Here is a 26,414-nt window from a genome sequence, read left to right on the forward strand (position 1 = left end):
GCACAGCTTTTTTTGGCCCTACTTCTCCTATGGATCACAGGAGTGCAATTCATTTTTCACTCCTGTGACCCATTTTCAGGTGACATTGGGCTAAAATCTGCTGACGGCTGACATCACTCAGCTGGTCCTGGCTCTGAATTGAGTTTACAGTCAGGGATAACCAGCTAACCCCAAGGGTGATGTTGTTTCTGGTCTGCCCCCCGGCCCTTCATGCCTGCTTCCAGTTTCTTTGGTATTTTTGTAAGTGGTCATGGTGAATGGGGATAAACTCCCCTTTCCCCTCTCCTCTCCCTATACAATCCATTTATTATTTTGTACAATTTATACAAACTAATTTTGTGTTTCAATACCTAGACATCTACCGCATACTTGCTCCTAAAGAGTGGCAGTCGCCACGAAACGCGTCGAGCCAATAGATGCCCTCTCGTTCATATTTTTATATATTATTATCAACTGCCATATTTATTAATTGGACTGTACCAACAATTATAGTTACACTTTTTACCAGGGAGACATGCTTCAATGAAAGTGGTTTTTCTACCATATGTACAATATGAACTTACTATGTCACTAGTGGATTATGTTATCAATATCACTGTTATATTTTATATATCCTAATTGTATCTGGTTTTTATTATGGTTTACATTATGAACTTATTATGTCCTTATTTTACCTTGTGAATATTATTATTGCCATATACTTTATACAATAAATCAGTGATTGCTAAATACCCGTTTTACAATATTATTGATGTTCATGGCTTTAGTATACCTAGTATTGTCCACTTTCATTTGTATCGTGATATCTCCAGGGATGCATGTTCCATATAAAGTCCCACCCTCTTTTCCTTTTTTCAAATGATTAGGGATGGAGGCGCCTGGCGTTACATGCCTTGCGTTCTCATATAAAGTCCCATTTAGCTGTTTTAGGTTTTTATTTTTATGTACATTTTAACTGTGGGCTGCTAAAGCTGCTGCCTGTTCACTTCCTGGATTTACACAGAGACACACCTCCAGCTCTGCAGCTCTCATTGGCCCTCTTATGACTGATCCCCCCTCCCTTCCTGGAGAGAGAGAGACAGAGAGAGAGAGAGAGAGAGAGAGACAGAGAGAGAGAGAGAGAGAGAGACACAGAGAGAGAGAGAGAGAGAGACACAGAGAGAGAGAGAGAGACACAGAGAGAGAGAGAGAGAGAGAGAGAGAGATGTCATAAGTCTCGGCTTAGCACCAGACAAGAAACAAGAAGGTGGCTGTGTAAGGTATTTACTGGCAGAAAAGAAATGTTTTACTATCTAAAGTTAAAACAAGAAGGGCAGAAGGTTTAATAGATGGAAAGATGAAAAAAATTACTGAAGTTTCGCTTTAAGGTGCTGTTGTTATACTGTACCCACCTTAAATATGGTGTTCTCATCATCTTGCATTGGTATGTGACGTGTTGCATGACGCCATGGAATGCGGAATAGCTTGTGGTCCCTGTCTTCCCAGTGTAGGCCTGGATAGTTCCCACTGTCCACCTGTGCTACCAGCCATGGCTTAAGACGGATGCGTCGTGGATGCAAATTCATCTCCACGTGCAGAAATGTAGATGGTTATAAAACCTTGACAGCAGCAATACATACCAACCTCACCATCTTACAGAGTCCTACAAAACAAAAAACAAATTCTAAATGTGTGAACTTTAAATGTATCAATTTTAAGCTCTCATCTTAGAGTGACAAGAAATATTAATGATAGCTATTCATGCAGTGCTAGTTATTGATCTTGGGCAGATTTTCTTTTTCCACCCCTGGCCCCACTTACTTTTCCTCCTGTGGCCCCTGTGCAAGTTCCATTACCAGGGAAAAAGATTGCCACTTGCACATTAGGCTTGTAAATAGGATATTTGCTATTTATATATACACAACTTAGTTTACAATACACAAGGCAAAACTTTTTTTTCTTTTTGGATACAGCAAGGGAGGGTTATAACCCATCTGTGTCCCATTGGGGAGACTTCCTTTCACTTCCTGTCCCATAGCAAAAACAGGAAGTGAGAAGAAATCCCTTGCGGATCCCCAGGTCACCAGAACTAGTGTCTCCAATGGAAGATTTCCCCTCTATTACTTTACAGAGGACAACCCAAAATGTGTTTTTTTCTTTTACTTTCAATTTCAATGATAAATAAGACAAATAGAGAGGGGGGATCTCCCCAATGGGGACATAGACAGCAAAAAAAAAACCTGACAGGTGTTCTAATCCATCTCCACTCTATCCAAAACTAAACAAAACAAAGTTTTGCCTTTATTGGTACTTTAACTAATAATTACAGATCTTGCCCTTCCCCCCAGCCTATGACTGGAAAGTGAAACAAAAGAGCATAATACTGATGAATTGATCTATCTGGAACTCTGCTCTCCCCTCCTCTCAGCATGATCATTGTTAGCACCTGCACAAGGCTTCACAACTGTCTGGTTCCCTATGCTCCTCAGTCTGAGTGTTGCTGTACAGGGACTGCCAGAGGCTTATACAAGACAAAATCAGGTATATGCACTGCTTGCAAATGCAGGGTTTTTTTTTTACAACAAATATATTTAATTATATATTAATAAGTATATTAATAAATGCAGAGCTGCATTAAACTGCATTTTTTATGTCTGCCTGGAGTTCAGCTTTAGGTTCCTTTCAGACAGGTGGCAGTGCTTACCATCCTCTGATTTGTAGAGGAGCAGATGATAAGCGTTCAGGAGGAGGCGATACTGACTCCTGTGTTTTGTGTTTTTTTTTATTTCTGCTTAAAACTGTATTAAACTGGAAGATAAAAAAAAAAAAAAAAAAAAAAAAAAAAACTTTTCCCCTGCAAGGCAAAGTTATAATGTGCTAGTATGCATCACATATTAGCACATTATGTGAAACTTAAATTAAAGCCCTCCAGCAACACGCTGTCACTGTTGACGGGGCTTCCATCTTCACCCGGTCTTCCTTCCGGGTTCGTGGGCATGTGCACGGGAGTCGCTGTTTACCGCACAGAATTCTGTAGGAACAGCACGGTTATGCCATTGCTTTAGGAGCGCATGTGTTGGTGACGTCACCAGCTGCTACAGAAGTAAATATCTCCTAAACGGTGCAGGTTTAGGAGATATTTATAGTACCTACAGTACAGGTAAGCCTTATTGCTGAATGGCAATTTTACATTACGGGACTGCACTGCAACTGCGAGCCAAGGAGTTTGAATCTCAATAGGCAAATTTAACGGGCAGTGCCCCCTGTCAAACTCTGCAGTACAAATTAAAAATGCTGCAGCGCTATGCAAAGTATTGCTGCCACGACGTGTACAGCCCAGTCAGACTGTAATGTTAGCATTTGGATAGACAGCTGGGGGCAGTAAAACAGCAGCTCAACCACCTGTTTTTACATGCTGTTCACCAAACCCAAGAGTCAAGTTATTTTATACCAGGTTCCATTGCAGTATGTGAAGACTGTCTCTGCTTACTATGTTCAGGTGGCGCACATTTGTGTTAACATGATTCTAGGGAGTATGATGTGAGAAATGCCTTATAAATAGTTTTCTCTTTTCTTAAAGTGAAGGAAACTTCTTAAAAATTGCACTGTTTAGCTGAATATAGATGTAGCGCCCTCTACTTTAGGGTAGGTGCTATAGTGTATATAAGTACCTGAAATAAATAAAATGTGTAGTTTGGTAGTGTAGGGTTTTGTTACAGGTAAATTTAATTAGGCCTGGGGTCCTTTAGTAGGCCTGGTTGTTTTGATTCAGGAGTGGGAGTGTCAGAGTAGTGAGGGGTGTGGCCACCTACACTTAGGCCCAGAGATACCTCCTCTGCCTGACGGTGAATTGTTCTGGAAAAGGAGAGGATGGGCTGAGATCTGAGTGGCAGGAAACTCATGTGAGAGTCCTGACCAATCATTAATTTGTTTGCTCGAGAGGAGGTCTCTCATATAAGGGGGGGGGAATCACATGCTTCAAAAAGGAGGGGAGGGCCTGGGGCCCGAGGAGGAGAAGGAGGTCGAGAGAGAGATTCCAGGAGGCTGAGGGCCTGGGGCCCTGAAGGAGGAGAGTCTTGAGTAATGCTCTCAAAGGAGGTCCAGGCTGGACGCTTGTAGTGCGGAGGAACCAGAATGTAGCGCTGGGGAAGGACCTGGACATTCCCATGCGGGGATGTGCCGAGCGAGTGAGGAGCAAGTAGGAGTCAAGCGGAATGAGTAGACTGGCGGATAGACTTTCTGTGACCAGGAAAACAGACTGTCTTGTGTGGAGAACCCGGTCAGTGAAACTCAAAGAAGCAAGTGCAGGAGTGAGAGAAGGGACATGTAGTGAGGCTACGGAACACAGTACGAGCCATAAGAACAGTACTTTCCAAAGACTGAGGGGCGTTAGTATGCGGGTCATGGAAATAGGCGGTGAGAGCATGTGACTTTACCATTAATACCTCAAAGGAATTCTATCAGTCAAGCAGAGGGAATTATTCAGAGTAATGCCTTTTGTCCAATTTGGGAGTGCTACGCAAGGGAAAGTCCAGTAACAAAAGCTACAGCTATGGATGATACCCTCACAAAGTGGGATCTGATGGAGCATCTCATATCTACTTATGAATAACCCCCCAGACTATCCTCATGAATAAAGAGCAATAATACTTAAACATTGACTGTTTGGTGTCGTGTACGAGTGATGGGAGATCGGAAGTGGAGTGATTGGCAAATTGCTATAACCAACTCAGCAGCCCCTACGGGGGTACCTCTACATAAGGTTTATATAGCGTAAATCCTGCTTGGGCAACTAGATCGCTCTGCCGTTTGATGAAAGGTTCTAGCAATGTAGAGTCCCCCGTCTTCTAGAATGTTCTGGAAGCATAGTGGAAGGGAGAGCGGGGCAGGCAACTTAAATATTTATGGAACTCCAACCAATTCCTAGGGAGGTGTGCCCAAAAGAAGAGAGAGGCCATAAGTTGTCTGAGGCTTGGCAGCAGAGAGAAGAGTCCCTGGGTTCAGTCCAGCAGGAGGAAACCCCTGGGGCAGGAAAAGCTAGGAGGAGTCATTGTGAGGACATTAAGGTCCCAGCTAGGCTCAGCTGGGGGTAGCTTACTGAAAAACCTTTGTCCAGAGACTGAGCTGAGCCAGAAGGAAAAAGTGTAAACATCATGTGGCTGAATAATTGACCCCCTTTCCCTACAGAGGGGTGCTTTGATCTCTCAAGGGATGACAGGCCACTATCAGTGCAAGGAGTCCTATGGGATATTTCTTTTGCAGAGTAATAAAACAAAAGAGCCGGCACTACTGGAAATTCCATCTGCGATCTTTATTATTAGGTCATGACATCTGACGCATTTCGGCACAAGCCTTGTTTACAGCATTATCTAAAAATGACAGACTCAACGCATATACAATATTATATATATATATATATATATATATATATATACACACACACACACATACATACATACACGCATTAGATAAAAGGATAATGGAGCCCCCCCCCATCCAGTGATGTGATTGATTGGCATAAACAAGAAACACCGCTGTGGGTGTGTGGTTCCTGGGAAGTGCAGCCCATATTCTCTTATACTACATTTATTCCAAATCTATCATATCTCCCTTTCTTTAGATCCATTTTTCTATCCAGTATATTTAAAGAAAAATTTTATGTTTTGCACTTCCCAGGAACCACACACCCACAGCGGTGTTTCTCATTTATTCCAATCAATTACATCACTTGATTGGTGGGAGTGGACTCCATTATCCTTTTATCTAATGTATGTGTGTGTGTATATATATGTTGGGTGTAATTTTTTGATAATGCTGTGAACAAGGTTTGTACCGAAATCTGTCAGCTGTCATTTTAACTTGGTCATGACCTAATAAAGATCACAGATGGGATTTCCAGTAGTGCCGGCTCTTTCGTTTTATTACTCAGGACACAGTTTTTGGATGTAGGAAGGACATTCTGAGCCTTGGAGCACCTGCATTTGGGTGTGACGTTTTCTAAACTTTTCACAGATCAGAGCGGTGTTTTTTTCATGCTTGCTATATTCTACATGCTTGCTATATACTTGCTATATTTCTTTTGCAGTATAGCCAGGGGTTGTGCAATACAGTCATGAGAGTGCAGTGCGTCAGAAGTTGTGCAATACAGTTTGAATTTTGTACTTGCCAAATCCTCAAGCTTTCCAGTTGTTGCAGTTCTTGGGTATCCCATGCTCCCTTTCCCCTTTAACCTCCCTGGCGGTATGATTATTTCGGATTTTAGGTGCTGAATGCGGTACAATTATTTTGCATGGAAATTTGGCGTTTTATATTGTAGGCCTGTAATTCTTAACAATAACACACTTAAATCTGTCCACCAAGAGTCTAGTAGATATCCCGGGTATGATGAAGTTTGAAACACAAAATCATAAATTATATTATAATAAATAAATATAAATAATTTAAAAAAATAATAATATAATGATAATAAAATAAATTTAGCCACAATTCACCATCGTTCAATTCTGCAAGTGTTCTAATTTATTATCGCGGTTTTCTAGCTGGTCTAAAGCCACTTTTGACATAAAAGGGACACTTTTGGTTGCTATGGACAATCTCAAGTTTCCAGGCAGAAAGAACAGTATATATAATATAAAACTGCATGCAGGGCATGGGCCAAAGCACTGGGGACAAAAAGGTTGTGAAATGATTTCATACAGTACTGTAATCTGTAAGATTACAGTACTGTATGTGTTATGATTTTTACATTCTTTTGAATTTGCCGCCAGGCTCCGCCCCCGTGCGACGTGACGCTCGCAGGGAACGGAGCCTGGCACAGAGAGGCTTCAGAGGAGGACAGAGCCCGCAGACACCGCGGGGGACATCACAGGATCCTGGGGACAAGGTAAGTATACCGCACCAGGATCCTGCAATGCAATCCCGAGTGTGGCTCGGGGTTACCGCTAATGGTGCTGAAATTTAACCCCAAGCCACACTCGGGATTACCGTCAGGGAGGCTACTAAAAGCCCCTAAAAACGAATCCCTAGACTGATCTTTCAAGCCAGAGGAAGAATGCCAAAATGCTGTGTGCCTGGCTGTGTGTCGGGGGGGGGGGGGGGGGGGAATAGGTCCAAGCTACCAGTGGCTTCTGTGGGGATAGCGCAATAGCAGTATTATACACTTTTCTTTTTTGTGGCTCCATTGTCAGGCATGGAGGACTCCTTGTTACTGTATGTGGTTTTCACCTAAACCCCCTTGAAATGTACTAGGGGGCTGTATGGCCACCAGATGAGATGGCCACCAGCTGGAAGAGCACATGAAAAACACATGGTTCTCTCTTAAAAGAATAAAGGTGTGACTAAAAATAAGTGGGTTTCATTATGATATGTCTTCAAAATGCAGATTCATTGAGAAACTGTTTTCTAGGGGATTCACATGTGAAAAAACAGTTGCAGTGCAATGCAAATTTGGTTCAACTCATGACTATTAGTATTTTTCATGCGTTACAAGTCACTGAATCCCCTTCCTACTTCCCAGTTATGAAAGTTACATTTCTCGTGCAAGACGGAGTATTCCACAGAACTGAGCTTTAAAACCACAAAGTACTATACAGTATGTAATGGACCATCTACTTACCCCTAAAATATTTTAGGATATATAAGAATATACCTGACCTCCTCTACAACAACAACAATGCATTGCAGCTTTTTGATTGATAGCTATGCGAGTTCTTTTCTTAAATCAATTTTTTAGCTATTGGACAATACTTCTGGTAGCGGTGTCTAATGGGGAGCTTAGAACTTAAGTAATGGTGCTCATACACACTTTGGATAATTGATCAATTTCTTTTCTGATCAATGAATTCCGAGGAGTAATTGATCTGTTAACAACCCATTGAATTAATATTTTACACACAGGTAAGTAGATTTCGATCGACAGTTAAGATACAGTCATAACTTATCGACTGCATCTCTGTTTCCACTATGTAATCTCATAATCTGATCAATCGTAATACAACAGTATTCATGAACTAAGTACCACAGAGCTGCCAATCGATGCAAAACGAATAATCATTTCTCTCCCTGTCCAGTCGACTCAGTTTAAATAAAGTTCAATCTAAATCGAGGTTAAAAAAAAAACAAACAAAAAAAAACAAACAAATGGCAAGTTATGGCTATTAGATTGTTTGTGGATTTGATCGTTTTGATTGCATTTCATCAACCAGAAAATAAAAATCGAAACATGCTTTGCCACAATAAGAAAACAAAGCTAAATATACACTTAAAACGCAAATATTTATCATACATGATAAGTGACTGACAGCTCCACTGTGGTAATTTTGACATTTAAATAAATAAGGTTAGAAAAAAAAAAAAAAAAAAAAAGTTAAACATTGCCTTGGGCTGTAAAAATGCAAGGCACCCCCCCCCCCCCCCCCCCCCACTGCTGACACACAACAGACACCAGCCTGCACGCTAAAATGGATCATTTCAGTGCGCAACTAGTGTGACTGTTGCCTGTCACACGAAGGAAGTATTTTACAACTGATTTTGCCAAACACTTTGAAAAATAGACACATTTTATAAAAGAATAAAAATTGAAAAATGCACACTACCTGAATTGCATTCATGTGTATAGCCCTAACAAAGTACAGCACTTTAGAGAATAAATATCATTCCCCACCTTAATGGATTTTACAAGCACATGACCCAGAATTGAAAAAAAAAAAAAGAAAGTATAAAGCCTATTCTCATATAGCAGTAGTAGGATCTGCAAATATACAAAAGGGACTTCCCCACTGTATTTATACAAGTACATCTGGACTAAACCAACATCCAGAAATGAAAAGGGAAGTACATAAAGCTGAACATCCCTAACTAGAAACCACAAGACCCAAAAGGATACTTATAACATTTCAGACAGAAATAACAAGATAAAACTGAAAAGTCTATTAAAAGGTAAAATGACAAAACCAGCTTTTACTTCAATATTCTGCTTTAATGCAGAGATTTAAATTGCAGTATGTTTTTTTAAGGGGGAACTCTGGTGTAAGGGGGTCTCTGCTCACCAAAGCCCCCCACTTACATCAGAGTTCCCAGCATTCCCCCTTAAATAAGGGTTTGCAAAGCCCACCTTCCTTAGTGCACTCACATAGAAGCAGGAGAGAAAAGGGATTGGGAAGGGGGGGGGGGGGGTTTCAGCCACAGACAGTGGATGGAGGGCTCAGGCATTGGCACCTTTCATCCACGATGTATTTGCCAAGACTACTGGGCTTCAAATTTCTAGCCCACACATCCCTTTCCTGAGGCGCAGCACGCCAGGGATTGGAGTATGGGTGGGAGGAGCAGATCGAGCTCTTTCCCCTCTCCCTGTCCGGGAGGAAGGAGGGGCAGATCGAGCCCTTTCCCCTCTCCCTGTCCAGGAGGAAAGAGGGGCAGATCGAGCCCTTTCCCCTCTCCCTGTCCAGGAGGAAGGAGGGGCAGATCGAGCCCTTTCCCCTCTCCCTGTCCAGGAGGAAAGAGGGGCAGATCGAGCCCTTTCCCCTCTCCCTGTCCAGGAGGAAAGAGGGGCAGATCGAGCCCAGGAGGAAGGAGGGGCAGATCGAGCCCTTTCCCCTCTCCCTGTTCGGGAGGAAGGGGCAGCAGATCGAGCCCTTTCCCCTCTCCCTGTTCGGGAAGGAGGAGGAGCAGATCGAGCTCTTTCCCCTCTCCCTGTCCGGGAGGATGGAGGGGCAGATCGAGCCCTTTCCCCTCTCCCTGTCCAGGAGGAAGGAGGGGCAGATCGAGCCCTTTCCCCTCTCCCTGTTCAGGAGAAAGGAGGAGCAGATCGAACCCAGGAGGAAGGAGGGGCAGATCGAGCCCTTTCCCCTCTCCCTGTCCGGGAGGAAGGAGGAGCAGATCGAGCCCTTTCCCCTCTCCCTGTTAGCGAGGGAGGAGGAACAGATCAAGCCCTTTTCCCTCTCCCTGTTCGGGAGGAAGGGGCAGCAGATCGAGCCCTCTCCCTGTTCGGGAGGAAGGGGAAGCAGATCGAGCCCTTTCCCCTCTCCCTGTTCGGGAGGAAGGGGGAGCGGATCGAGCCCTTTCCCCTCTCCCTGTTCGGGAGGAAGGAGGAGCAGATCGAGCTCTTTCCCCTCTCCCTGTTCGGGAAGGAGGAGGAGCAGATCGAGCTCTTTCCCCTCTCCCTGTTCGGGAAGGAGGAGGAGCAGATCGAGCTCTTTCCCCTCTCCCTCTCCGGGAGGATGGAGGGGCAGATCGAGCCCTTTCCCCTCTCCCTGTCCAGGAGGAAGGAGGGGCAGATCGAGCCCTTTCCCCTCTCCCTGTTCAGGAGAAAGGAGGAGCAGATCGAGCCCAGGAGGAAGGAGGGGCAGATCGAGCCCTTTCCCCTCTCCCTGTCCGGGAGGAAGGAGGAGCAGATCGAGCCCTTTCCCCTCTCCCTGTTAGTGAGGGAGGAGGAGCAGATCAAGCCCTTTTCCCTCTCCCTGTTCGGGAGGAAGGGGCAGCAGATCGAGCCCTCTCCCTGTTCGGGAGGAAGGGGGAGCAGATCGAGCCCTTTCCCCTCTCCCTGTTCGGGAGGAAGGGGGAGCAGATCGAGCCCTTTCCCCTCTCCCTGTTCGGGAGGAAGGGGGAGCAGATCGAGCCCTTTCCCCTCTCCCTGTTCGGGAGGAAGGGGGAGCAGATCGAGCCCTTTCCCCTCTCCCTGTTCGGGAGGAAGGGGGAGCGGATCGAGCCCTTTCCCCTCTCCCTGTTCGGGAGGAAGGGGGAGCGGATCGAGCCCTTTCCCCTCTCCCTGTTCGGGAGGAAGGGGGAGCGGATCGAGCCCTTTCCCCTCTCCCTGTTCGGGAGGAAGGGGGAGCGGATCGAGCCCTTTCCCCTCTCCCTGTTCGGGAGGAAGGGGGAGCAGATCGAGCCCTTTCCCCTCTCCCTGTTCAGGAGGGAGGAGGAGCAGATTGAGCCCTTTTCCCTCTCGCTGTTCGGGTGGAAGGAGGAGGAGTATATCGAGCCCTTTCCCCTCTCCATGAAGAAGGAGGAGCAGATCGAGCCCTTTCCCCTCTCCCTGTTCGGGAGGGAGGAGGAGCAGATTGAGCCCTTTTCCCTCTCGCTGTTCGGGTGGAAGGAGGAGGAGTATATCGAGCCCTTTCCCCTCTCCATGAAGAAGGAGGAGCAGATCGAGCCCTTTCCCCTCTCCCTGTTCGGGAGGGAGGAGGAGCAGATCAAGCTCTTTCTGTTCTCCCGTACCATGAGCACACCAGTGCATTTGTCGGTTGTAGTACTTGCATAAGTGTGCACAGCCTATTGCATTGGGGTGTGCACCCCCAAACACAGGTGTGTGTGTACACACACACACACACACACACACACACACACACACACACATCTCACTCACTCAGACACTTTATTAGGTACACCTTGCTAGTAATGGGTCATCCTTTTGCCTTCAGAACTGCCTTAATTCTTCATGGTATAGATTCAACAAGGTGTTGGAAACATTGCTCAGAGATTTTGCTCCATATTGCCATGATAGTATCACACAGATTTGTGGGCTGCACATCCATTATGTGAATCTCCTGTTCCACCACATCCCAAAGGTGCTCTATTGGATTAAGATCTGGTGACTGTGGAGGCCATTGGAATACAGTGACCTCATTGTCATGAGATGACTTGAGTTTTGTGACACGGTGCATTATCCTGCTGGCAGGAGCCATCAGAAGAAGTGAGCTGCCATCTAGATAAAGGAAGGCCCGTAGACATGGTGTATCTGGATTTTGCAAAAGCATTTGACACAGTTCCCCATAAACGTTTCCTGTACAAAGTAAGGTCCAGTGGCATGGACCATATGGTGAGTACATGGATTGGAAACTGGCTACAAGGGCGAGTTCAGAGGGTGGTGATAAATGGGGCATACTGGGAATGGTCAGGGGTGGGTAGTGGGGTCCCCCAGGTTCTGTGCTGGGACCAATCCTATTTAATTTGTTCATAAACGACCTGGTGGATGGGATAAACAGTTCAATCTCTGTATTTGCAGGCAATACTAAGCTAAGCAAGGCAATAACTTCTCCGCGGGATGTGGAAACCTTGCAAAAAGATCTGAACAAGTTAATGGGGTGGGCAACTACATGGAAAATGAGGTTTAATGTAGAAAAATGTAAAATAATATAATTGGTTGGCAAAAATATGACTGCAATCTACTCACAGGGAGGAGAAACTCTAGGGCAATCTATGATGGAAAAGGACCTGGGGGTCCTAGTAGATGATAGGCTCAGCAATGACATGCAATGCCAAGCTGCTCTTAACAAAGCAAACAGAATATTGGCATGCATTAAAAGGGGGATCAACTCCAGAGATGAAGCGATAATTCTCCCACTCTACAAGACTCTGGTCTGGCCTCACCTGGAGTATGCTGTCCAGTTCTGGGCACCGGTCCTCAAAATGGATGTACTGGTAATGGAGCGCGTACAAAGAAGGGCAACAAAGCTAATAAAGGGTCTTGAGGATATTAGTTATGAAGAAAGGTTGCGAGCACTGAACTTATTCTCTCTGGAGAAGAGATGCTTGAGAGCGGATATGATTTCAATTTACAAATACCGTACTGGTGACCCCACAATAGGGATAAAACTTTTTCGCAGAAGGGAGTTTAACAAGACACGTGGCCACTAAGGTTTAACCTTAAACTACGTAGAGGGTTCTTTACTGTAAGAGCGACAGGGATGTGGAATTCCTTTCCACAGGCGGTGGTCTCAGTGGGGAGCATCAATAGTTTAAAAAAACTATTAGATAAGCACCTGAATGACCACAACATACAGGGTTCTACAATGTAATACTGACATATAATCACACACGAGGTTGAAAAAAGACCCAAGACCAACCCACCTACTATGTAACTATATGTAAGAAGATGGGGACATTGTAGTCCTAAAGGGATGGACATGGTCCGCAACAATATTCAGGTAGGACATGGCGTTTAAACAATGCTCAATTGGTACTAAAGGGCCCAAAGTGTACCAAGAAAATATCCCCCACACCATTACACCACCACCAGCCTGAACTGTTGATACAAGGCAGGATGGATCCATGCTTTCATGTTGTTTACGCCAAAAATCTGACCCTACCATCTGAATTTTGCAGCTGAAATCGAAACTTATCAGACCAGGGAACATTTTTCCAATCTTTTATTGTCCAATTTTGGTAAGCCTGTGCGAATTGTAGCCTCAGTTTACTGTTCTTAGCTGACAGGAGTGGCACCCAGTGTGGTCTTCTGCTGCTGTAGCCCATCTGCTTCAAGGTGCGATGAGTTGTGCATTCAGAGATGTTATTCTGCATACCTTGGTTGTAACAAGTGGTTATTTGAGTTACTATTGCCTTTCTATCATCTCTGCCCATTCTGCTCTGACCTCAACAAAGTATTTTCTTCCACACAACTGCCGCTCACTGTATATTTTCTCTTTTTTGGACCATTTTCTGTAAACCCTAGAGATGGTTGTGTGTGAAAATCCCAGTAGATCAGCAGTTTTTGAATTACTCAGACCAGTCTGTCTGGCACCAACTATGTCACGTGCAAAGTCACTTAAATCCCCTCTCTTCCCCATTCTAATGCTCTGTTTGAACCTCAGCAAGTTGTCTTCACCACATCTAGATGCCTAAATGTATTGAGTTGCTGCCATGTGATTGTCTGATTAGCAATTTGTGTTACCAAGCAATTGAAAAGTTGTACCTAATAAAGTGGCCAGTGAGTATATATTTTAGATATATTGTATGTACATACATACAGACACGCATAGAGGTTGGTGTCAGTAAGAGAGTGGATGGCGTCAGTCAGTAGAGCAAAGGACTTTGCAGTATGAACAGAGGACAGTGTCAGCAGAGCAGAAATTGGTGTCAGTAGGGCAGTGGATGTTGTCAGACGTTTTTTATTACTATTATTTTTTTTTTTTGAAGACTCTGGATGTCTCACTTTTGAAACAGAGAAAGGTACTGAGGACAGAGATGCCTCAGTCCCTTTCTCTGCATCCTCAGCTGCACTGGACAGTGAATGAGTAGGAAGTGCTCTGTGCTGAGCTGCTTCCTGTTCATTCACAGACTAAAGCATAGTAAACAGTTTCCTATGCTTCTGTATGTATAATATATATATAAAAAATAAGTGATCGGTACCAATCACTCAGTGTGTTCATCCAGAAAAGGAAGGGGCCAGTAAATGACAAATTTACAGACCCCTTCCCCCTCTCACCATACTGAACCATCCCCCTGTGTGCCCACAGCAGCAGCTGGCGAAAGAGCAAAGGAGAGAATGCCAGCAGCGCTGAGGAGATGGTGGGGGGACAGGGGACCTGGGCAGTATGGGGAATCTTCACCACATGAGGAGATTAGTGTGTGCCCACACCTATGTTGGGAAGCCACAGTCCATCTGAATAATGTGTCCAAGTTTCAGGCAGTCTGAAACCCAGATAAACGAAACCCGGACTAGGTCTGGATAGCAACCCCGTTTTCTGCCTTTACATTTACTAAGGCTGATGCCCATTATCATTCATCCTGCTTCCTCTGAGCTCAGGTCATTCTGGACCATTTCTAGACTGTGGCTGGACAAAGAAGCCACCAAGCCTTCGTGCACACTGGGCTAAAGATCAGCAGCTAGCCGAACCAGCTTTCATCCATGTGACCCCTGTGATGGGGGTCACGCAATCGTCAATACTTCACACCCCACGGGTGTTCCAAACTTTTTAAAGGGATGCTGGAGAGGGTGGGAAGAGGTTAAACGAAGTAAAGTATTCTATGGATGGTTGTACCACGCTACCCATATCCTTACACATAGCAACCTTTTTGGCAGACTGAACTCATTCACTTCTTGCTAGTTTCTGCAATAGCACAAGATGACGAGAATACTCCTGATGAAAGAAGTATTATTTTTAGTCCTTATGGAGACTCCCAACAATTACAGGCATCCAGAATTAGTGTAACATGGGAATTCCACCATGTGACCTGCATGAAGCTTTCCTTTGTTTTAATTACATTTTTTTTATGACGCATCATTTTATAATAATGAGTCTCAATAACAGGTGATGTTTTTCTATGCAACTGTGGATTGAAGTTAGTACATGCACTCACACTCATGCCAAGGCACCAATATCTTTCCATTTTTTTCTCAAGTAAAAAAAATAAACAGTTTCCCCAAATATTAGCCTTACCAAAATCCCCAAAATTATTCCTCACAGTACCAACACCTATTAAAAAAAAAAAATAAATAAAAAAAATAAAAATAAAAGATATATACCAAAAGTCTGAAAGAAAAGCTTTCACTCTTGATACACCAAATTTTCTGTATATCATATGTTTTTTTTTTACAGCAGAGTTCTAGGCAAGCAGCTAAATGAACAGTTAAAATACATGTATTACCTTTTGTATTAATTGACCCTTCCTTTTTAGATTGTAAGCTCTAATGAGCAGGGCCCTCTGATTCCTCTTGTACCAAATTGTAATGTAACTGTAATGTCTGCCCTCATGTTGTAAAGCGCTGCGCAAACTGTTGGCGCTATATAAAACCTGTATTATAATAATAATAATAATAATAATAATAATAATAATAATAATGTAGGGACGGTTTACCTGCCACAGGGTTTTTAATTCAGTTTAGCTTAGCCATGCTTGTGATTCACAGCACAACCAAGTCTTCAACCTTCACAGTAGCACAGACTGGTCAAAAGCACATCCCTCTCTGCTGAATACACAGTGAAGCTTGGTTCACACCTTTGTGATTTTTTTGTGTGTTTTGTAATGCATAAAAACACATGTCACAAAAATACTTTGGTGGGAATTAAAGTGTTACACTTACACAACTCTCCTAAACTTAGAGCATGAAGCAGATGCTGCTCCTAATGAACAAATGGGGCCGAAAACCCCTTAGGGCTGAAAATTAGGAACCATCCACTCAATGTTCTGTGGCTGTGCCCAGCCACAATTCTCCTGCCATGTGCTCAGCCACAAGGAAAACGGTGACAGTTGCTCCAGCAAAAAACAGGGGTATAAAAATCAGCCATGTGTCCTGAACTCCTTACACCATGAAAACTAGGAAGCACATATTCCCTAATAATGTTTCTACAGGAAAGGCATCCTCATTGGTTAACAACATGTAAAGCGTGATAAAGTACTGTTTGATTGAAAAATTAACATATAAAAAAACACAAGGCAAAAATGTGAACAGGACATAAAGTAGTTCTGAAGGCAGAAGTTTTTTTTTTTGATCCAATAATGTGCACAAGAGCAGTGGCTCTCTCCCTCCTCACTGGTTCAGACACAGCAGCAGGAGCCATTGGCTCCAGCTGCTGTCAAACACAGCCAGTGAGGAGGGAGCAGGGGGTGGGTCCAAGCCACACTCTAATGCCCCGTACACACAGTCGGATTTTCCGATGGAAAATGTGTGATAGGACCTTGTTGTCGGAAATTCTGACCGTGTGTGGGCTCCATCACACATTTTCCATCGGATTTTCCGACACACAAAGTTTGAGAGCAGGATATAAAATTTTCCAACAACAAAATCGGTTTTCGGAAATTCCGATCGTGTGTACACAAATCCGACAGATAAAGTGCCACGCATGCTCAGAATAAATAAAGAGTTGAAAGCTATTGGCCACTGCCCCGTTTATAGTCCAGACGTACGTGTTTTACGTCACCGCGTTCAGAACGATCGGATTTTCTGACAACTTTGTGTGACCGTGTGTATGCAAGACAAGTTTGAGCCAACATCCGTCGGAAAAAATCCATGGATTTTGTTGTCGGAATGTCCAAACAAAGTGCGACCGTGTGTACGGGGCATAAGTCTCATGGACACACAGAGGATCTCTGGAGTGAGATTGCATGAGTGCCCCCATAGCAAGCAGCTTGCTATGGGGCTCTCGTGAGGGGGGAAGCCAGGAGTGTCAGAGGAGGACCCGAGAAAAGGAGAATCGGGGCTGCGCTAGGCAAAACCAGTGTGCATTCCCATGCGGGCAAACGCAGCCCTTGCATGGGTCTACACTGTAGTACACCTGTGTGAACGAGCCCTTCAACTTGTCAACATTCAAATTATTGAAAAAAAAAAAAAGTGCCATGAAGAAGAAAGTTTGGTCATGTGACCACCCTCTCTTCCAATTAATGTATGTGATGATTTTCTCCTTCACTCCAAGCTGGATCCTCCTGCACTTCTTCCAAAACACACAGGTAGACAAAAAGAAAGGCTGCTGCACTCAAATGAAGTTACATGGATTTTGTTTTATTGGAACTAACAACTATGAATCAGTCCTCACCAATTGGACCTCCTCTCTGTATTCCACCCAACAAGGCTTACTTGTAAGTAACGCAAGTAAACTCTGTTGGGTGAAACACGATACAGGTGAGGTCCTATGGGTGGGACTCATTTTGTGGTTGTTAGTAGAGCTGCACGACTCTGGCTAAAATGAGAAACACGATTTTTTTGCTTAGAATAAAGATCACGATTCTCGCGCTGTAACATCATCTTTCAGATTATACAAAAAAAAAAAAAAAAAAAAAAAATTGGGCTAACTTTACTGTTTAGTTTTTTTTTTTTTAAATTCATTGAAGTGTATTTTTTTCCCAAAAAATTGCGTTTAAAAGACCGCTGCGCAAATACAGTGTGACATAAAATATTGCAACAATTGCCATTTTATTCTCTAGGGTCTCTGCTAGGCGGCTTTCGGGGGTATGCGCGTGCCCGCCGGGAGCTCCGTGAGCATGATCGCGGGTCCAGCGGGCGCGATGTCCGCGGGGATACCCGCGATCGTCTCATGGAGAGGAAGAACAGAGAAATTCTGATGTAAACAAGCATTTCCCAGTTCTGCTTAGTGACACTGACACTGATCACAGCTCCCTGTAATCGGGAACGGTGATCAGTGTCGTGTCACACATAGCCCCCCCCCCCCACAGTTAGAATCACTCCCTAAGACACACTTAACCCCTGCAGAACCACCTAGTGGTTAACCCCTTCACTGCCAGTCACATTTACACATTAATCAATGCATTTTTAATTGCACTGATCGCTGTATAAATGTGAATGGTCCCAAAATCACTCCAAAAGTGTCTGATCTGTCCGCCATAATGTCGCAGTCATGATAAAGATTTCTGATCGCTGCCATTACTAATAAAGAAAAATCATTAATAAAAATGCCATAAAACTATCCCCTATTTAGTAAATGCTATAACTTCTGCGCAAACCAATTAATAAACGCTTATTGCGATTTTTTTTACCAAAAATATGTAGAAGAATACATATCGGACTAAACTGAGGAAAAAAAAATGTTTTTTTTTTTAATATATTTTTGGGGATATTTATTATAGCAAAAAGTAAAAAATAATGCATTTTTTTCAAAATTGTCGCTTTTTTTGGTTTATAGCGCAAAAACTAAAAAACCCAGAGGTGATCAAATACCACCAAAAGAAAGCTCTATTTGTGGGGAAAAAAAAAGGACGTCAATATTGTTTGGGAGCCACGTCGCACGGCTGCGCAATTGTCAGTTAAAGCGACGCAGTGCCGAATCGCAAAAAGTGCTCTGGTCTTTGGCCAGCCAAATGGTCCGGGGCTTAAGTGGTTAAACTGACCTCATTTACACACAGAAGGTCATCCCTTTGATCTAAGAACGAAAAGTTACAATGTTTATAGTTACCTACCAGCAAAGACAATGCTGTGAAAAACTTGGCAGGCTGCCGTTTTTTTTTTTTTTTTTTTGACAGCTGAGTGAGCAGAGAGCTCTTTACACTTGTTACATGAATGAATCAGGGAAATTCTGCACATAGATTGTGGGGGGTTGAATCGAGATCACGATTTAATGATTAAATCGTGCAGCTCTAGTTGTTAGTTCCAATAAACTGCAAACTGTGCAACATCTGTAGGCAGGTCGAACTGTGTTTGGTTCTAGTAAGTTAGCGGCTGGCCCAGGCCAGGGGGGGGGGGGGGGAGGGGTTAACTTGTGGAAGTTCAGTTCCTGGGCTTTTTGGTCCTAGGCTGAAGTTTGTTGCCGCCACCAGATCTTCCTAGCTGAACTGATTGGTTCTATTCTATGCATGGAATCAGTACTGCTGCTGAAGACACCGGGATTTTCAGAGACATCCAAGACATGGACAATGCTATTATGGACTCTCACCTTAGAGAGGTATGCCTGGGCAGCCACACCACAATAGTTAGGATTCGGGGGAAGGACGTTGTTCATATTGAACTGTACAATGCAACCGGTTCAGAAAAGTTACACAAACCATTATGAGCCTGGTCTGAAGTCATTTAAAAGGGGTGCATGTGGGTTCTGGCGTATCTAAAGAATCGGGGTCTGTAAATGCACTAAGGGATATGAAGTGGTGCTGTGATCAAGGCATCTATCCGAAATGCGTGAGCTGCTATGTATTTTACCCACTACCATGCTACAATAAAGTTTTTGTAAGGATTATCTGGAGTTTCCGGCACCACTTTCCGTTACAGTATTCGTTCAGTGGGTCCACTGCTCTGAGTCCTGCACTTGTTTTCTTCTGGTAAAGTTATTTAAAGGCGTGCATGTGTGTCTTGGCGTATCTAAAAAATCAGGGTCTGTAGACACACTAAGGAAAATGAAGTTACAGTGTTATAAAAAGGGTTAACTTCGCAAGACAAGACTAGAAGTGTAGTTGCTAAGAGTAACCAAGCTGTCAGGGAATCAACAGCAGGAGAAGGGCTCTAGGACCCAGCATCTCTACCAGCACTTATGGCAGGAGAAGGACTTTAGGACCAAACATCTCTGGCAGAAGAAGGACTTTAGGACCCAGTATCTCTACCAGCAGGTCACATGGGCCTATATAAGGAAGTCTGCTGGTGTCTGCGATTGCTGGTTTGTCTTCAGCTCCCCGTGTTCCTGTGCCCTGTATTATCTGCTGATCTGATCTCCCGTGTACCGACCCGGCTTGTTTTGACCTGCTCTTCCTGATCCTCTGGCTTGACCCTTTGACTTGCACCTGACTTCCTCCTGCCTGCTCCCAGCATCTGATCCCGGCCTGGCTTTTGGACTCTGCTTATCTTGCTCCCTGTACTAAGATGCATCTGATCTTAGGTCATTCTGATCCTGGATTGTATCTCTGTGAATGACCCCTGGCCTGGCTCCCGGCTCCGCTATTCAGTTATTCCACTGGACTCTGTCTCTGGACCTTTCAAGCATGCCTGTCCCCAGCAACCCGGCACCCGTGCTTTTGTGGGCACCACACCTGCTGTTCCACCTTCAGTGGTGTGCTGCGCTCGGCCACAAGGGGAGCCCTCCCAGCATCTCGGCCTCCTACCAAGTTACTGACACAAGCGCAAGTTCAAGACACCAAGTAACCATTCACGAGGCGTGGCACCTGGTAAGGTGACAGGTCCTTCGCTAACAAGGGGGGCGATGTCTGGCTCCCTCCCTAGTGGTCAGTTTCCTATAGTAACCGGACCCAAACCCGCGTTATGGGGATCTATGGCCTGATCAGGTGGTACGGGAAGTACGGAGTTAATGAGCAAGTATGAGATCCGCACTATGTGCTCAGCAGGACCCATTATGTTACTGGGAGTGGAGGTAACAGAGATACGCTGGACTGGTGGAGTGGGAGCACATCTTTCCTAAGGCAACATCCAAGTTACAGTGTGTAGTGACATGGGACAAGTCGATTTTCAGAGGAATTCTGTATTATTACTGCACACAGTGTGAAAGCTCATCTCTAAGTCGGGGAACTGCCATAAAGTGGTTGTAAAGACTGAAGGTAAAAAACCTTCTGAGTCCAGCTGCCCCCTCAGCCCCCTCTAATACTTACCTGATCCCGATCCAGCGATGTGCATGAGAGGTTCTCCTGAGTAGGGATGAGCCGAATACCCCCCTGTTCGGTTCGCACCAGAACATGCGAACAGGAAAAAGTTCGCTCGAACACGCGAACACCGTTAAAGTCTATGGGACACGAACATGAGTAATCAAAAGTGCTAATTTTAAAGGCTTATATGCAAGTTATTGTCATAAAAAGTGTTTGGGGACCCGGGTCCTGCCCCAGGGGACATGGATCAATGCAAAAAAAAAAAAGTGTAATATCCCTTTAAATTTCGTACCTGGGGGGTGTCTATAATATGCCTGTAAAGGGGCGCATGTTTCCCGTGTTTAGAACAGTCTGACAGCAAAATGACATTTCGAAGGAAAAAAAACATTTAAAACTACTCGCGGCTATTGCATTGCCGACAATACACATAGAAGTTCATTGATAAAAACGGCATGGGAACTCCCCACAGGGAAACCCCCGAACCAAAATTAAAAAAAAAAAAAAAAAAAAAAAAAAAAAAATTATGTGGGGGGGGTCCCCCTAAATTCAATACCAGGCCCTTCAGGTCTGGTATGGATTTTAAGGGGAACCCCGCGCCAAAAAAAAAAAAAAAAAAAAAAAACGGCGTGGGGTCCCCCCCAAAATCCATACCAGACCCTTATCCGAGCACGCAACCTGGCAGGCCGCAGGAAAAGAGGGGGGGACGAGAGTGCGGCCCCCCCCTCCTGAACCGTACCAGGCCACATGCCCTCAACATTGGGAGGGTGCTTTGGGGTAGCCCCCCAAAACACCTTGTCCCCATGTTGATGAGGACAAGGGCCTCATCCCCACAACCCTGGCCGGTGGTTGTGGGGGTCTGCGGGCGGGGGCCTTATCGGAATCTGGAAGCCCCCTTTAACAAGGGGACCCCCAGATCCCGGCCCCCCCGTGTGAAATGGTAAGGGGGTACTTACCCCTACTATTTCACTAAAAAACTGTCAAAAATGTTAAAAATGACAAGAGACAGTTTTTGACAATTCCTTTATTTAAATGCTTCTTCTTTCTTCTATCTTCCTTCATCTTCTTCTTCTTCTGGTTCTTCCTCCGGAGTTCTCGTCCAGCATCTCCTCCGCGGCGTATTCTATCTTCTTCTCCTCGGGCCGCTCCGCACCCATGGCATGGGGGGAAGCTCCCGCTCTTCTCTTCATCTTCTTCTTCATCCTCTTCTCTTCTTCCTTCTTCTCCTCTTCTTCATTTTCTTCTCCGGGCCGCTCCGCATCCATGCTGGCATGGAGGGAGGCTCCCGCTGTGTGACGGCAACTCCTCGTCTGATGGTTCTTAAATAACCCGGTGACCCCGCCCCCTCTGACGCATGGTGACTTGACGGGACTTCCCTGTGACGTCATGGGGAATGCCACAGGGAAGTCCCGTCATGTCCCGTGTGTCAGAGGGGGCGGGGTCACCAGGTGGCCCTGCCCCCCGTTATTTAAGAACCGTCAGAAGAGGAGACGCCCTCACACAGCGGGAGCCTCCCTCCATGCCAGCATGAATGCGGAGCGGCCTGGAGAAGAAAATGAAGAAGAGAAGAAGATGAAGAGAAGAGCGGGAGCCTCCCCCCATGCCATGGGTGCGGAGCGGCCAGAGGAGAAGAAGAAGAAGATAGAAGACGCCGCGGAGGAGATGCTGGACGAGAATGGGAGAAGGAGAAGGAGAAGGAGAAGGAGAAGGAGAAGGAGAAGGAGAAGGAGAAGGAGAAGGAGAAGGAGAAGGAGAAGGAGAAGGAGAAGGAGAAGGAGAAGTGTTAAAAATGACAAGAGACAGTTTTTGACATTTTTGACAGTTTTTTAGTGAAATGGTAGGGGTAAGTACCCCCTTACCATTTCACACAGGGGGGGGGGGCCGGGATCTGGGGGTCCCCTTGTTAAAGGGGGCTTCCAGATTCCGATAAGCCCCCCCGCCCACAGACCCCCACAACCACCGGCCAGGGTTGTGGGGATGAGGCCCTTGTCCTCATCAACATGGGGACAAGGTGTTTTGGGGGGCTACCCCAAAGCACCCTCCCAATGTTGAGGGCATGTGGCCTGGTACGGTTCAGGAGGGGGGGCCGCACTCTCGTCCCCCCTCTTTTCCTGCGGCCTGCCAGGTTGCGTGCTCAGATAAGGGTCTGGTATGGATTTTGGGGGGGACCCCACGCCGTTTTTTTTTTTTTTTTTTTTGGCGCGGGGTTCCCCTTAAAATCCATACCAGACCTGAAGGGTCTGGTATGGAATTTAGGGGGAACCCCCACGTCATTTTTTTTTTTTAATTTTGGTTCGGGGTTTCCCTGTGGGGAATTCTCATGCCGTTTTTATCAATGAACTTCTATGTGTATCGTCGGCAATGCAATAGCCGCGAGTAGTTTTAAATGTTTTTTTTCCTTCGAAATGTCATTTTGCTGTCAGACTGTTCTAAACACGGGAAACATGCGCCCCTTTACAGGCATACTATAGACACCCCCCCCCAGGTACGAAATTTAAAGGGATATTACACTTTTATTGTTTGACTTTAAGCATTATTAAAATCACTGCTCCTGAAAAAGCGTCCGTTTTCAAAACTTTTTTTTGCATTGATCCATGTCCCCTGGGGCAGGACCCAGGTCCCCAAACACTTTTTATGACAATAACTTGCATATAAGCCTTTAAAATGAGCACTTTTGATTTCTCCCATAGACTTTTAAAGGGTGTTCTGCGGCATTCGCCGCGAACACCCCAAATTGTTCGCTGTTCGGCGAACTTGCGAACAGCCAATGTTCGAGTCGAACATGAGTTCGACTCGAACTCGAAGCTCATCCCTGCTCCTGAGTCTCTTCCTCCTGTGGTACAGCTGCAGGAACCATTGGCTCCTACTGCTGTCAGTCACAGCCAGTGAGGTGGGGCTGAGCTGTGCGTGTCTTATGAAGTGAGCAGGCGAACTAAAACTATTGCACAGAACAGGTAAGTATGACATGTTTGTAAAGGGAAAAAAAAAAAAAAAACACACACACAATCACTTTAATGTTAGATTCTTTACATGATCGAAGTCTATGCCTGGTCCCGGGCAGTGGTAAGCACGCTCCGCATGAAAGGAACCCTTGTGTGCAGGGCTAGTGACCTTAGTCATCAGCTGGCGTAGCCCAAGAACCCTTGGGGGCATACAACTTGGAGTAGTCGGCAAGGATACACCACCGCTGTCTGGTGTAATGTATTCTGCTACATGTCTAGAAGCTATACTGGTGATCAGCAACTTATAGTGTGACTGCGATAGTGTGGTGTGCAATCTGGCGCTATTTGACACTGGCTGGGAGGGTCACTAACTGACACTAATGTTGCTAGTGACACTAATACAGTGATAATCCTGTTTTAATAACACTGGCTGAGAAGGGGTTAACATCAAAGGGTTAGCTGTGTGCCTAACAAGTGTAATGTGTGCGTCTTTTTCTTAGTGATCTGGCTATTTTTTACTCCCTGCTTTTCAGAGAGAAGGAACAGCCAGATTGCAGTTCTATGTACACAGAATTCTATGTGTCTGTAAACACAGAACTGCTGTGATTGGGCACATCTGATCAGCAGGTTTCAGCCAAAATCATAGGCTGAAATTCGCTGCCAAATACTGTGGCCAATCACAGCACATGTCATCACACATTAGCAATACCAGGAAGTGCCTGGCTGTGCTGCTTGCTCACAGTACATCTACTGCGAGTGGGTCGGCAAGTGGTTAAAATTGGCTGTTTAATAATTCTCCAATAGTGAGACCAAACCATACCAGAGGATAAATACCATAACCAGCAGGTTAAACAAACAAACAAACAAAAAAAAAAACAAAAAACGGACTTGATTCACACATTTGACGTGGATGGGGGAATCCTCCCTGCTGCACCATTTATTTCTGACAGTGGGGAGACTTCCCTGCTGTCAGAATATACAGATCAGCACTGTAGCCTACTGCCTGAGGTGCTGATCGAACAGCTTTTATCTGACAGGGTGGTTGAAGCTCCTTCTTTAAGGCACTCTCATCCACGGTTGCACGCCCGTATCCTCTACATAGAGTGCCTTGAAAAAGTATTCATACCCCTTGAAATTTCCCACATTTTGTCATGTTACAACCAAAAATGTAAATGTATTTTATTGGGATTTTATGTGATAGACCAACACAAAGTAGCACATAATTGTGAAGTGGAAGGAAAATGATACATTTTTTTTTACAAATAAATATCTGAAAAGTGTGGCTTGCATTTGTATTCAGCCCCCTTTACTTTGATACCCCTAACTACAATCTAATTGACCCAATTGCCTTCAGGAGTCACCTAATTAGTAAAATAGAGTACGCTTGTGTGTGATTTAATCTCAGTATAAATACAGCTGTTCTGTGAAGCCCTCAGAGGTTTGTTAGAGTACCTTAGTGAACAAACAGCATCATGAAGGCCAAGGAACAGGTATAAAGCTGTGGAGAAGTTTAAAGCAGGGTTAGGTTATAAAAAAATATCCCAAGCTTTGAACATCTCACAGAGTTTCATGAAGAATCGTTCTTGCCAAACCAATCTATTAACCTTCTATGAGGAGGTGAGCTGCTATCTAAAGGAAGGCCCGTAGACATGGTGTATCTGGATTTTGCAAAAGCATTTGACACAGTTCCCCATAAATATTTACTGTAAAAATAAGGTCCGTTGGCATGGACCATAATGTGAGTACATGGATTGAAAACTGGCTACAAGGGCAAGTTCAGAGGGTGGTGATAAATAGAGAGTACACGGAATGGTCAGGGGTGGAAATTGGGTTCCCCCTAGGGTTCTGTGCTTGGACCAATCCTATTTAAATTTGTTCATAAACAACCTTTAGGATGGGGTAAACAGTTCAATCTCTGTACCAAGCTAAGCAGGGCAATAACTTCTCCGCAGGAAGTGGAAACCTTGCAAGATCTGAACAAATTAATGGGGTGGGCAACTACATGGCAAATGAGGTTTAATGTGGAAAAATGTTAAATAATGCATTTGGGTGGCAAAAATATGAATGCAATCTACTCACTGTGGGGGGAGAACCTTTGGGGAATCAAGGATGGAAAAGGACGTGGGGTCCTAGTAGATGATAGGCTCAGCAATGGCATGCAATGCCAAGCTGCTGCTAACAAAGGAAACAGAATATTGGCATGCATTTAAAAGGGGATTAACTGAAGAGATAAAACGATAATTCTCCCGCTCTACAAAACTCTGGTCCGGCCACACCTGGAGTATGCTGTCCAGTTCTGGGCACCTGTCCTCAGGAAGGATGTGCTGGAAATGGAGCGGAGTACAGAGAAGGGCAACAAAGCTAATAATAGGGACTGGAGGATATTAGTTATGAAGAAAGGTTACGAGAACTGAAGTTATTTTCTCTGGAGAAGAGACGCTTGAGAGGAAATATGATTTCAATTTACAAATACCATACTGGTGACCCCACAATAGGGATAAAACTTTTCCGCGGAAGGGAGTTTAATAAGACACGTAGCCATTCATTAAAATTAGAAGAAAAGAGGTTAACCTTAAACTGCGTAGAGGTTTCTTTACTGCAAGAGCGGCAATGATGTGCCATTTCCTTCCACAGGAGGTGGTTTCAGCAGGGAGCATCGATAGTTTCAAAAAAACTATTAGATAAGCACCTGAACGACCACAACATACAGGGATATACAATGTAATACTGACATATAATCACACACAT

At 44.7% G+C, this 26,414-nt stretch overlaps 1 protein-coding gene across 3 annotated transcripts in view; it reads right to left on the reverse strand.

The window, feature by feature from the left end:
• Window positions 1-26,414, reverse strand: part of IRF5 (interferon regulatory factor 5) — a 73,862-nt gene that overhangs the window by 36,519 nt on the left and 10,929 nt on the right. For all 3 annotated transcript variants that reach the window (XM_073619322.1, XM_073619323.1, XM_073619324.1), the window contains exon 2: window positions 1,392-1,642. In XM_073619322.1, coding sequence (XP_073475423.1) covers window positions 1,392-1,565 — 174 coding nt within the window. In that variant the 5' untranslated portion in view covers window positions 1,566-1,642. The remainder of the gene's footprint in view (window positions 1-1,391; window positions 1,643-26,414) is intronic.

Source organism: Aquarana catesbeiana, linkage group LG03 (assembly GCF_042186555.1).
Source record: "Aquarana catesbeiana isolate 2022-GZ linkage group LG03, ASM4218655v1, whole genome shotgun sequence".
Classification (NCBI taxonomy): Eukaryota; Metazoa; Chordata; class Amphibia; order Anura; family Ranidae; genus Aquarana; species Aquarana catesbeiana.